Raw genomic sequence first — 14,728 nt, 5'->3', positions numbered from 1 at the left:
CAAAGTTTTAAAAGAGAGAACACTTACTATTTCTACACTTAGTGACGTGTTACTCCTTTCTTCACTTGCCTTAAGTTTTGCCTTGCCCACATAGAACACTAAAAACAAAAGTAAAAAAGTTAAATAAAAATAAAACTTGTGTTTAATCACATGGTGTGAAATAAATTTGAGAATTCAAGATTTCATTCTCTTCTGTTACAAGAGAAAGGAAATAAGAACACTGAAATTAGCTTTTCTGACCATTCACTATTTTGCAATCATTCTTCATCTCTTCACTTATTCTTTTCCACAAATGACTACTCCAACAGTTCTATTTTTTCAGTTTTGCTAGCTATCTCTAAATTCCATCTGATTTTTTTCCAAAATAGAAAAGCTGCACTGTGCATGTTATTAATACAACTCCAACTTCTGTAATGAGAATAAAATGTTGGCTAAAGGCAAAGATCCTCTGAATATTCAGTCTCTTTGCAGATTAAAGCACTTTCAGGATACCATAATTCACAGTATCATTCAACAGCCCTTTAGAGCCACTTTGGTGGACATAAACGAACTTTTATGACATTTCTCTTATTGCAGCCACACATTCAGTGTGAGCTTTAGAGAAGGACCTATGCAGGAATGCATACATAATGTCACCCAAAACACTTGGCACAGTTTACTGTGTCAACCATTACGGAAACTTTATACTAGGAAGCAAATATTTATTCTGTCTCTTTCTAATCTATAAAACATAGATTACCAGTATACAGCTACCTGGCAGAAATTACTTCATTTTCTGAAGTACTTCTCACAGGAGCCCTTTATCAAAGTATTTTGAAAGTTAGCAACATAAAGCAACAAAATCTTTATCTACGTTTTTGTTAACATACATATAGGAAACATCATTGCCCTTTCCATTTCCCTTTGTTTTTCTGTCCTGTCATGTCATGCTCCTAAAATGCATGAAGGTTTTTACAACAGTTCTTCCAAACACTATTTCAACTTCTACTCTTGACACAGGATTAGGCTTAATATGGCAGAGACTAATAGCATACTAGTTTCTTTTTTCTCAGGCTAGTAATTCTTATCTGTAATTGTGTATCATCTGATAAAAAATACTGATCAAGAACAGAGCTGACTGAACCTTACTTCTAATATAAAACATGTTTAATTTAATTTTTTAGAAGTTATATACAGTCTCTCTGAATTAGCAAGAAAACTTACTACAGAGCTAGATCTGATATAGCAAACGCAAGTTGCTACATTACTCAGAAAACAGTTGGACATAATTTTTACAAAAAGAAGGAAAGAAGAAAAACACTAACCTGAAAAATTACAGACAGTTGATATATTGCATAAAATGGTTTCTCCTGGCACAGTTTCTGCAAAAAAAAAAAAACCTAGTGAGTAAAAATACTGAATATAAAAAGTCAGTCCTGATAAACATAAACATTTACAATCATTTCAGGGTTTAAAATTTAAAGGTCTTTACCTTTTAGAAATATTTCACATACTATTTAGGCTTCACTTCTCTAGGGCACTTACCATGACATTATCTAAGAGCTAGTATTCAGACCGATAGACACCATTTTTGTTTAATTTTCTGTAACAGTTTCCACAGAAGACCTACATGCAAGTAGTATCTGCATTTAAAAATAATCCCACAATTCGGTGGAAAGCAAAGCAGCAATTAAACACATTGTAATACAGTTGTATCTAAGACGATATTTAACATACTTAAGTTGTTAACTTATGGATAGGACTGTACTCTTACAGTGGTGCACACTGCCTTTCCAATAACTGTGCGTTGTGGGGCACACACTTTTTCAAAGTCTGTATCAGCAACTAACTCGAATGAATAAAAGTAAGACAGTCAACTCCAGGAGTCTCATGGCAACTGTCCAGGCACAAGAAAGACTGGATAAAAGGGTATTTTTGTCTAGATTATCAAAACTAAGTTGACATTGTTAAAATAATCAAGTCAATAAACTCTTCGTAAATAATCAAGATAACACAGAAATCAGTGTATTACAAACAGGCTCTTTAAATACTGCAGTATTCAATCCTGATGTGATTTATCATCTGTTTCTGAGGATCCTATTACGGCTACTTACGATAATATGAAAACTAAAAACTACTCTGCCTGATAAAACTGAAACCATGGTGATAGGAAATGGATTCTCTCATCTAGCATACAATGCTTTAGTTATAACAAAATCTTTTGCTACTGCCATATTTTTAACCCTACCTATACCGCAAAGAAAAATACTGATCTCAAATTTAGGATACTGTAAACAAATAGCTCAACTGCATAAAACCAAAGTGAAGGACACGAGAGGTATTTGTCTCTGACAAAACTCCAGCATCTTCTCATAAAAACAGATGTGGCAGCATACAGTTCCTAACAACCCTTGAGCAAATTCCTCAGTTATAATGAGGACCAAGAAAATAGTGCAAAATAAGCACATATTTTGGTATGATAATTTAGATTGTCCTCCATTAACAGAAAAACAAGTCCTGTCCTCTCAGCTGTGATCACTAGCTAGTACCAAATGGGATGGGAAATTTTTCTTTTCATACTTTTTCTGTGGTACAAACATTTGCCTGTTATGGACTGATGTACTTCATGTTTTATCATCATCATTGACAAGAATTTTGAGCTGCTGGCAATATTTAAAACATTAGAAAAAACAATTTTTGGAGAGCAATTTTGATTCAAATGAACTTGTCTTCCCTTTCATGTTGGTAGATGTCAGTGAAATTGTATCAATGCTATTATTTTAAGAAAATCCTTGAAGAAATAAAAGGTTTTTCAATAACTTAATTTTTGAAATTTCTAGCTAGATGAAAAACAGTATTTATAAAATCCCAATGTACAAAATAGGTCTCAAAAGTAAAGAATAAGGTCAACTTTGTATTTAGAAAAAACTTGCATGTGTGCCACCTAGTCTTGTGTGTCACCTAGTCTTGCCCAGGACCTCTGCATGCCACCACAATGCACATAATAAATAAGTAGTGTGGAGGACCAAAAGTCATTAATGATTTCAACCTCCAAAGATCACCAGGCGACATATCCACAATGTTCTCGCAGGTCACATTTCATATAGTCATATTATACTAGCCAGTAAGGCTCCAAGCCATCCACCTCTTATGCTAATTCTAGATAAATATGTTCTAGTCAGACTACTGGGCTCCTACATGAGTAATAAAATATTAAACTCAGCCTAGTCCTGTAGACTGGATCTGCCTAGAGAACATTAGATTTGGATTCAGTCTACTTCAATCTATTTAAAAGCATGAGAATTTTTTTAAGTAACAGTTCCTGGGACTACATTTCTTAGATCTTTGTGCCCCCTGACAATCTGCTGCTCTGACTCACAAAATACTCCAACCCTTCTATATCTGGTATGTAGGTAAGCACTGCAGAACTAGACTTTCTACCAGACTGGAGACCAATGCAAAGTAAGGCAGATTGCTAACACGAAAAACAACAGTAACAAGAAAAAAATCCTATTAATAATATTTGAGTGCAGACCTCTTGAACTCACAAACACACTTAAATTTTGAAAAAGATCAAAGATTATCAGTAGTGATATATAAATCCTACCTGATGTTATAGTGGAATAATAATCAGTGATATGAAGAGTGTCTGTAAAAAAAGGTTTTAAATTAAGTATTCACATTTTAATTTAAAAAGCCTATGAAGTACCTGTTACAAAAAAAGTTTCTTTATTTGCAGTTTAGACTGTCTTTCTGGGAGAACTGTAAACACATGACCATTTATTTTATAAGTGATTAAGTTACTTTCTGCACATGAAAGGAAAAAGTAACATTTTGGGCAGGTTCACCTAATCAGATCTTTATATCTGAGCCAGTTTCTCTAGGCCCCCTATTATTCACTGGAAAAAGAAGTGCTTTTAAGGTGCGATTCCTTTGACCTATTTTAGATGGGTACTTTAGGATAAGATGAATCCCATTCTAAAAATGTCCCTTTCTCTCTCCATCAACTATGAAGGACAGCAGGATGCCTAGCTTAGACAAAGACATAGAAGCATCTGTAGTTATACACCATGAATATACTCCAAGTGCAAACATCAGGAAAAAAGATGTAGCACTTCTCCTGACTGAGTCTGTACTGATACTATTGGGCCAACATACCAAAAGCACATATATTACGAAAGTGTTTTTAAGTAATGGGGTGAAAATTTTAGTTCTGTAAAATACTTTAAATAGTATCAGAAAGTTTAGAAAGCATTCTACCTACAGATATACCCTAAAACCAAAAAACAAACAAGAAAACATCCAAGCCAACAAATAAAATAAATGCTAAATATAAATGCTAAAAATAAATGTCCAGTTTGGACTCGGACAAGCAATTTAATATTCTGACTAAAAAAGAAAGATTAACAAGTCAGTGTTAGTTTAATGCACTTCAAAACTCTACCAATACAGACTGTAAGCTTTTTAAGATAGTGTAAGAAAAGAATCTGGGATACATGAACCCCAGTTTAAAAAAGTAAACTTTCATAAACGCAACACAGATCTTCCTCCAGATCTCTTTCACCTTATGTGAATTCTCACCTGCAGTTTGTGCAGTTTCTTCTGAAGACATATCTGAAGGAGAAAAGTAATAACAGTAAAAACAGAAATAGTAAAATAAAAATCTAAACAATCTAAAGCTAACTAAATCTAAATAAGAGAAATGTTAACAAAATCTTGCCTGTAGGATTAATAGGATAGGTGATAAAAGTAACAATAGAGGATTCTGGAAGAAAAAAAAAGAGAAAAGTAGCAGCAACAGTACTAATGTAATTCTTTATTTCTATAAATTTTTGAGAAGGAAGATCAAGCATGTAACACTTCCAATAGCAACAAAATTTTAATGCTCTAAGTTCCCTTTTATAGCACTTTAGTCCTCAGTAAGAACTGTGCACATTGTTTCAAAAATCTGAGTAAGTATCTGAATATAAACTGCTGGTAACTGAGCTCTTTTAGGTAAGTTCCTTTTATTGGTTTCATCCTCTTGGAAGACACAGAGGACTGGCACATCCGATAGCAGTAACTGTGCTCAGCTCCAAGGCCCTTTTTCTGGATATATCTAAGATACTCCTAACCAAAGATGACATACTGAGCTTGGCAAACTGTGCTTCCAAAATCTTATTTTTGCCAGAAACTATATATAAATAAAATAGAACAAGGATGCAAGTATTTTTTTAGCCACACAAGAAGAAAAGAATTACCTTAAGACTATAGAAGAAAATTTAAAAATTGCTCAGGAAGAACGTGTTTAGTGACCGCATGGGAATATAAAGCCGTATCACTTCAATATGACACCTCAGTAACTTTTTAAAAGGGGGTAGTTTCATAACAGAATAATATTACACTTTCCAAATTTCTTTAATAAAATCAGCAGTGTCATCATTTTTACCAATATCTTAAATACAATAAAAAATAATTGGTTACTCCGCAAAGAGAGACCAAGACATAGCAATACCATAGCATACTGCATACCAAGACAAAGCAATGTACTTCAAGATAAAGAACAGGTAGGAGAGCTTTTCCTTCAGATGTATTTATTCCCATTACACTAGCCATTTTAAGCATTCTCAGAAGTTCTCTCTTTATTTTAAAGTAAGAGCTAAGTATATTTTGTTTCTTCAGTAGCAATCCTGAAGACAATTGATTTACCAAGGTAATTAATAAATGGCCAAAATATGAGAAATCAGAGTGAAAACTAAATGCTAGCTTCATCGGTATCACTTTATTTAGTATAAACAGCTACAAATAATGGATTGGCTGCAATTGTTAATGATGATATAATCTCAGAGAAAGACTGCATCTGTAAAAAAAAAGTGTGTTTGTGTGTCTGTATGGTTTTTTTTAGTGTGTCAGCATGTATTAAGAAAGCAAGCAAATGGTTCTTTCGTCCGTATATTTCCTCTGTTTTTTCACATTTTTTTCTACAAAAATTGTCTTCATAGATGTTCATAACCTTTGGCCCCACAAGTTATTAAGGGTCCACTCCTTTTGTGTGTGTGTGTGTGTGCACGCGTGTGCGTGTGCACATGTGTCTCTCTCTCTGAAGGGTGCTACACTGCATCAAATGACAGAGGTACGCATACTGGCAAGAGGTGGAAAGGAGTTCCCTCCCTGCAGTGTTCTCCCCCTGCCATCTCTGCAAACTATTCACTGTTTAGATTGCAAAAGGCTCTTCATCAAGCAGCTTGCCTGGTTTTCTTACCAGCATTGGTCGTTGTAGCTAACGCTCCTGAAGTCGCAGCATTTGTTAGGAAGAGAGAAACAGAGACAGAGAGAGAAAAGGGGAGGCACAGATTAGTACATGAAGTTTCAGTTATAGATATTAACCATCCTCATCAGCTTTTCCGTATATTAAAAAAAGTTAACTGGATGCATTCACCAGAAGAGGGCAACACCTCATCAGAAAAACACTTCCAGGTTGAAAAAAAAGGTAGACATATTAATCTCTACTGAAATAACATTAAAATTATTATGAATATAAATAGAATTTAGCCAAAACAATTCTTTTCAACAAACACAGGACAATTTGCATTGTACAATGTTAAGGAAACAAAATTCATAGTCCCAGACTAGCCCGAACTACACATGCCCACTATGAGCGTCTTGCTAACGATGGGAATGGGAATAAAACATTTACGGTGAGATGATTGTAGCTGGGTATGAAGAACCCTTCTCAGATCTTGTATTAATAACACTGGGGCTTGCCATTTAAAATTTATTTCACACATATCTATTCTATTCTCTATCCAGCAAAAGCTAATTCATTTCAAATTTGAACCTCTGCTCTTGATGGGAGCTAGCCAACTATTTATATAGTAAACACTAGCCACCAAATCTTTGATCTTGTTACAGAAAACATTTTGATCAAAAAGAAATTAGAAAATTTGATATCTGGTTTACACAGCAGTTTTAAAGTTAGCCCTTTAATTTACTGCGTGGTTTATAAGAGTGCCATAGAAAAGTAAAACCACAGTTATCACAGAAATACAGTATCAAGAACAACTCAGAGCAAATACGAAACACTACTTAAAAAAAATATTCAAGGTATTTCAACATCTCTCCTAAACCTCAAAAATCATCCTATAATGTCACTTAAAGTACACTAACTATGATGTAAAGCAATTCCCTTTGTAGAAGAGCTAGGTCAGGTACTAAAGGCTTTGGCAGAAGAGTAGATTTTTTCTTCTCTTAAACATAGTAAACAAGAAGTTTCTGAAATGCTAATCACTTACATGATTTCTTATTCAGACAATATTTTGCTTGTCTTACTGAAAACTAATGATAGCCTCTTTCCAAAGGATAAACTTAAATATACTTTCTGCAATGAAGAAGAACCAACAGTCATCTCAGTGGCCTTACATTGATCATCTTGAAAATTATTGATGCTATCTGCATCATGAAATATGATAATAAACAATAAGGATGATAAGGACAATTAATTTGAAAATATTTATGTATTCTAAACAATCTGCCTGAATTAAAAAGTAACAGCAGCAGCAATCTTCCTACATAGTTTCTAAAATACAAGAACAATGAAAAAAATGACATAAAAAAAACATACATCTGTTTTCTCTCAGGCAACACAGGAGCAAAAGGAACTAAACAGGAAGATTTGTTAGGTTAGGAGCAAAAGTTTTATTTTTATTTATGTATGTATACACATACACACACAGACAATTTTTTTTAAACACAACCACTTCAGATGTGCTGCTATGCTAGAAAGTAATATGTTGTGCTGTCAAAAATTTTGGTTTTGTGAAATAAATTGTTTGCATTGAGTTTCAAGTACTTTAAACTAGAACTGAAAAAAAAATAGTTCTAGTTTGTGCAAACATGGTTGAACCGGATAGGCTAGTATTTCATCTACCTTCAGTGGATGCAACTAACATTACTGATTTTATTTTTATAAATCCATTCTTACCTGTAGGTCTGGTAGTTTCTTCTGTATCTGATAAGGGAAGAAAAACAGTAGAAATTAGGGGATAAATGTAAGAATAAAGAATTTTGTAACAGGAAAAAGAAACTAAATTAAATGAAACAAGAACATGTTCCTCCTTAAAAATCCCGAAAACCAAAAAAAGAAAAAGATGACAAAAGAAACCCAAAGTAGCCAAAACAAAGCAGAAGACAACTAGCATATTCATTTTTCCTGAGACTTCCTCAGCCAGGCTTTCAATTTAGGACTTGGTCTTTATAAGCCAGAACCCCATATTAAGAGCCTAAAAGAAGTGAATGTAAGGAAGAAAATCCAGAAGCAAGAGATTTCCAAAATGCAATGTTATTAACTCATCTGGAGCACCTCCTACCCAATACAGCCTTCCTTAATCATTCTTACTTTTTGGGGGAGGACTGAAAGCAGCCCTCCTATGTCCCAGTCTGCCACCAACTGTCTACTGGGACACCACTAGCTTTCTTCATATATGTTAAAGGAACCAGTGAGATTCAATTTTCTCTTCCAAGCAGATATCAGAATGCCTGTCTGACTTTTCTCCTTCGGGATCCTTAGGGATCTACCTCTGCTTTACATGTAAATAGTTACTAACAAAATTAGAAGACAATATTCTTAGTTAAGTAGGTGTTTGAGCCACAGTTAGAAAATAAAAATCCCTCAACCCACTCCTACTACTCTGTCAGAAGATAATAAATCTCCGCTCAAAACGAACTGCCTAGAACAACGTCGCCACAGCACATCACAAGGTCAGTTTGCTCTCATCAGGCTTAGCTTGATCCTAGAGCAGCCTCTGAAGGTGGTCGCATCTAAACAGCAGAGGAAGAAGAAAGTGAAAATACCATTTCCTAGTTCATTCCTGCCTCAGAGATGCCTTTTCCTCACATATGGGAACTTGCTAACTTTCTGCCTGTCAGTTCAACAAACCCTCAATTCAAGCCTGTTTGCAAAACTGCTGTGCATCCTTTGAGAAATGTGTGTTGCATCTTTTCGAAAAGCTAGAAGAAGAACTCTGTTGAGTTCAATTTGTTCTTCAGTTTAACACTTGTGGACTTACGGAAGACATATTAGTCTGCAAGCTTTTGCACTGCCCTTCCATCGCCAGTGTCTCCAGAAACCCTTTCAGCACAGTTGCCTGAGTGAAGATGAACAACTACACTAAACAGCAGCAAACACAAATGCAACAGGGACACATATGTGTTTCCATATAGCTATTTTTGTGCAAATGTGGAAAAAAGATGCAGTATTTGTATTTGTATTTTTTATACAGGAAAGAAAATGAAATGTTATTAATTAAGAGAAAAGCTAGGGAGCACAGGAGACATATGAAAGAAAAGGATATTTTATTCCACAGATATTCACAAAGTACATATAACAATCACAAAGTAAACCAACATAAATACAAAGCAGTAAAAAAGGTAGACAAGACAGCAAACAACTCCTATATCTGCTATATATAAGGAATATGAAGCAAAAAAGTAATTCAGGGTAAATTTAAAATGTAGAAAAAGAAGAATATACAAAGATGACCATACACCTGTTTAAACTTGCCCTGGGCAACACACAAGTTTCTTCTAAAAATGGGAATTAGCAGTATATGAATTTAATACTCAAAAAATCAATCCTGAAAGTTTTTTAGTTTAACAACATTTGTTCCATATATACCTGAATTACTATTTACAATATAGCCACGACACCATACGAACAGTGCCGTTAACTTTTGTTTCATTACCTTTCAATATGACTCCTCCAATTAGTGTCAAATACATATTTATATATGTATAAATAAAGTAAGGTATAGTATTTTACATTCATTGATATATACTGTCATGTTGTATATCTAGCTTTATGCTCAAGGAATCACAAGGCACAAGAAGACTGCCTAATCACCATTTAAATCTGAGTTTGTACTGAGGCTACAAAGAAGAATATCTATCACACTCATTCATTTCCACAGTATTACTGTCTGTTCTGTAAGAAGTTAATTTATACAACCCTTCTTCGCTGGCCTTATTACCTTTCACTTATTACAAGCATGGGTGGATAACAGCCAGGGATCCAAATGCTTAAGCATTTGGTGTTATTTCTACTCTCAGTTACAAGCTATGTTTCCTCTATCCTGTGAGGATCACTGCTCCAAGTTCTTTTAAATGTTTTCAAAATTCCCATCCATTTTTCTCATGTGAAAAATTCCAGTGCAAAGACTACAGAATCTCTAAGTAGTTGTGCAAACACTGATGTCCTTGACCACAGACACTAGGCACAATGAAAATTTGAAGGAAAAAAAAGAATAAAGAAGAAAGGAAGCATAATAATTCAGCCTTGATATAAAGCATATCCAAGCCCAACGATCCCCCAAAATAAAGTATTAGTGCAAGTTTGTTAAAAATCATGGATATTTGGAGCAGCTTTTCTTCAATGAAGAGATTTTGAAACTCCTTAAAGTACAACATACAATATAAAATCATCAGACGGGAAAGTTGGAGCATAAGAATATGAGACTAAACCATAAGAATATGACATATAGAGGTCATCTCGTTGCCTATGCTAAGCCAGGGAAAAAGAAATGTTCACCTCTCAGAGGACTTTCATTTAGAAGAAATTTTCCCCATTTGATCATGAGACTGGCATGTTGGATTGTGCAGGAAGTTTTGCTAAAAATAACCTAACATCTACTGCAAAGAATTGCACCCTAAGTTATATGCAAAATACTTCATGTAAATAATCTAGAGCAACAGAGCTCCAAGTTCATCCCATTTTGGAAATGAATACCTCTCTACTACCCTTAAGATCTGGTTGCAGGAAACTGTGATACAGGCATGTATCTGACTTGAGATATTACATACAAAAGCTGTCCTTCATAGTAAAATTACACAAATGCACCTAAAACTATACCTTTATAAAGCACAACTACCAAAAGAAGTGCCAGGCACAACAGTGTAACGTATCTATTATCTTTTTTATTTACATGTATTCTAGTACCAAACAACTTACAAATAATGCTGATCCTCTGTTTCTAAGCATGTGTTACTGACAAGCCATCCTTCCTTGACCTTGAAGGTACCACAGCACATCAGCTGACAGTTATTCTTGCCAGATGCACAGAATTGGCACTTCTCTGTATTCTTTCTTCCCTTGACCCATGCAGAACACTTCCTGTCTAGGCAGCTGGCAGGAAAGACTTAAGTACCTTACACTTCTCATTCCATTTCTGAGCATGTTAAAAATTGCAGAGTTCATTTAATCCTACTCCTTTACAAATGGATGTAACATACCAGTGCCTTCTCCAAATTTACTCCGCAACACACTTGCCAGCCAGGTGCAGACAGTTATCAGAAAGGACTAATAATCTGTCCTGTGGGCTAAGCAATTTTTCTACCCCTTAGGTTTACAGGAGGTGTTGCAACTGATCGTCTAGCATTTACCATTTTTGCTGTTAGGAAAAGAAATTTTAAAGAAAGCTTGTCAGAGTATATTAAATCCTCACAACTTATTCCATTCAACAACAGTATTGAACAGTGAGAGAAATATCTGCCTTTTGAAAGGATTTTAGCAGAACCCATTCAGCTGCTGGCAATGCAGACACAGACTCTATTGCTATATACTAGAATAATACTTAGAAGAATAGATGCAATCTGGATTCTCAAATCTTTGATATGACCAAAAAATCTCTGTTCATTTTTGTTGAATGTCATATCCTGCATGAACCTAAAGCAGTAACTCTGAAATACAGCAGGATGAATACACAAAAATCAGATGAACTACACTGTATTTTCTCTGTAGTTTTCCTTGAAACTAACTGTTAGTTTTAGTTCATTGACATCCTAGATAGAAATTTTCGTATTGAAAAACACAGAAGGAAAGAGAGAGACCAATATCCTTGGTTAAAAAAAAAAAAAAAAAAATCATGTAGGTAAGAAAAAAGTGTTAAGTAAATAAAGTTGCACATTCATGCATATCAGCCTATTGAATTTAAGCTATTTCATTAAAGGCACTGATCAAACCTAAGTACTACCAGATATTTGATTTGAGACAACTGGGATTTTGCCCACAGAGAAATATAGGTCTTTTTAACATCTAGTGGTATATGAATGTCACAGATTGTGATAATTAGAATAAAACCTTAATTTTTACAGTCAGTTTTCAGAAAACATTAAGACTTACAACTTTTCATGTTGTGAATCAGGCTAAAATACATGATCCTGTTCAGATACGTGTTCTTGAGCTCTTACACAGAAGTGTTGATACTTTAAAATTGTACAATGTTTAGGTATTATGGCACCTATAAAATTATTTTTATAACACCTAGTGTGGGTTTAGGGAAAGCCCTTTAGGCACAATATTTACTTTAAGTAATACGTAGAACTAAAACTGTAGAAATGGTAGTCAAATAAATAGTTCTATACTGTTAAAACATGCAAATACATTTTTAAGGTAGAATGGAGCACATAATTAGTGGATCAATCCTATACAAATTTAGGCGGACATTCATTTAACGAGAAAAGTATCTTTCTCACAGAGCAAACTGGCTTTCCTAGCACAGGAAGTGAATTCCATCTCCAAAAATTTACTTGCCACTGGTCTTGTCCTACTATGACGTTAGCACCTCTTGCGGCAGCTCTTATTTCCAATCAAAGGGCTCTGGAGGACATCAAATTCTCAAAAGGAACCTTTATATTGAAGTACGCAGCATCTCTCAGAAAAGGGCACCACACTGCTTCTGCCCCCTAAAAAAAAAGATTCTGCTCTGCCCAGGGACTCTGACCTTAAAGCTTATTCTCAGATACTCTTGAGGAGACAGTACAGACACAGCCATTAAACACAGACTGCTCTTCCCATCCTCCACATCTCCTCAATTTATTTTGTGAATTTTGAGGGTGCACATCCTATGTTGGGGTAAGTAAGGCAAGTTGTCCAGTTACGTATTTAAAGTATTGTAGTTTAGTCAGTAAGAAGGCAGCAAGCTCTAAAAAATGCCATATTCTTTCAGTCACAAAACCAGCTGTACATAGATCAAAATAAGTTAAACATAAGCCATGAATCTGAAGCTGGCGAATGCAGTAAATGATGGTGGCATGCATAGTTTGAGGGGGGCATTTTTTCTGGATCACAAATCTAACACTGACTTCTCTTACAGTACTATATTCATATGTCTACTGTGGCTAGAAATTACCCCTAAAAAAACCCTTTTCACCAATAATGGTGCAGCAATAGGCTCACTAACCAAGTCTTTGATTAGTATCACCTTTGCATAATAGAAGCAGTGGAGGAAGAGGGACTGTCATACAATATTCAATTTCACTTACATTTGTCAACCCTTTTCCTTTATTGTATTTAAAAACTAGACAAGGAAGTGGATAGAGTTTATTTGCAGGAGGTTTAAATGCCAGTCTAAATTATCCCTAAAGTTGACATGTAAAAAGAAAAGTACAAAAGCCAAAGGTGTGTTAGTCACAGGCAAACAGAAGATTTCCCTTAGATTATCCTCTAAGAACAAGAGCACAAAAATCCTCATGTATATGAAGCGTGGTTTTATTTGCTTCACGCATTTTCGTCTGCAACACTGTTAGATCAGGTTCATCAAATCAGCGCATTTAATACGCTACCTAAGACAAGACACTATATTTTATAGTAATACCTTTCTAGATTTTCAGCAAATACAGAACGTTTCCTGAGTCAAACAGCAAATAAAAATAAAACAACATTATTAAGCATTACTCTTTGCTTTTATTCAAAGAGAGATAGATTAGGTCCCCACAACAGTTGGGTTTTTCTACAGGAAATGGCATCTCCATTAAATAAGCACCAGTTTCTATTACTAATGTGCACTGCTAGAAAATAAAAGCAGCAAGTCCCTTACTGTCTTCATACCACTTTGTACTGGTCCAACACAAATAGCCAGGTATGCTAACTTGAGAATCACCTCTGTGCAGGCAGGAGAAACTGTTCCAGTGGTGTGAAACCAGTTTAGCAACTTCCATCGTTGCTTTCCATACCACGGCTGCAAAAGCTTACTTGGAAACCCCTGTTCTTTGCATTGTAAAAACTTTCATTTCTCACAATGACTTATTATGGCAATGGGGACTGAGTGCAAATTGAGCAGCTCCAGTCTGTAGGGAGGCTAAATCCATTAGTAACAGTACTTAAGGCTAGGTTCACAAATAGCTGTAGCTCTTACACTGATGGACCTTTGTCTACTAGGACCTGTGAACTGAATCTGTATCTCCAAGCTAGGCATTATAGTCAGTTCCTGGAGAGAGGCTCTTAACAGCAATCTTCACAACAGCCAGTAATCCACAGTCCTTTTTGCAGTTTCTGTGTTTAAATTTGGACTATAGGCCCCAACTGCAAGTGGCTCTGAACAGCCAGCTTTTTCTTCAGTTTTGATGCCACAGTTGCTCTTTTCCAAACTAAGTCAGGAACTCATCCCTTTCTTTTAAATTCAAACAGAAAAGAGAGATATCAGTGCCTTGCCCTCTTTACAAAAAAGCCATGTTCTTATGGCATTCCCTAGCATGAGAGATCCTAATTATCAGCCTACAGGCTATTTTAGCTCAAGATGGTCTCCTCGTGTCCTGCTGAAGCTGTACCACTATGCAAAGCAGAACTCAAAATCAATTCAGCTAAAGGGAAAGAAAGGGAGAATAAGATTTTGTAGCACAGTGGTCAAGATGGGAAGGGCAAGATTTGGGTTCTAGTCTCCTGCAAAAGAAATAGTGTGCCTTTTGTCCAGGAGCTATTAGACATAGGATATAGAAAAAG

At 35.2% G+C, this 14,728-nt stretch overlaps 1 protein-coding gene across 1 annotated transcript in view; it reads right to left on the bottom strand.

Annotated features, from left to right (window-relative positions):
* ADGRG2 (adhesion G protein-coupled receptor G2) overlaps positions 1 to 14,728 on the bottom strand; it is a 50,542-nt gene that overhangs the window by 22,337 nt on the left and 13,477 nt on the right. Inside the window, 7 exon segments of the mRNA XM_062574224.1 lie at positions 28 to 98; positions 1,305 to 1,349; positions 3,587 to 3,628; positions 4,561 to 4,593; positions 4,700 to 4,744; positions 7,862 to 7,900; positions 7,940 to 7,966. Of these exon segments, the coding sequence (XP_062430208.1) occupies positions 28 to 98; positions 1,305 to 1,349; positions 3,587 to 3,628; positions 4,561 to 4,593; positions 4,700 to 4,744; positions 7,862 to 7,900; positions 7,940 to 7,966 (302 nt within the window).

The sequence above is a fragment of the Rhea pennata genome, chromosome 1 (assembly GCF_028389875.1).
Source record: "Rhea pennata isolate bPtePen1 chromosome 1, bPtePen1.pri, whole genome shotgun sequence".
In the NCBI taxonomy this organism is placed as follows: Eukaryota; Metazoa; Chordata; class Aves; order Rheiformes; family Rheidae; genus Rhea; species Rhea pennata.
The sequence above is the reverse complement of the archived record's forward strand: the minus strand, read 5'-3'. Positions and strand labels throughout refer to the sequence as shown.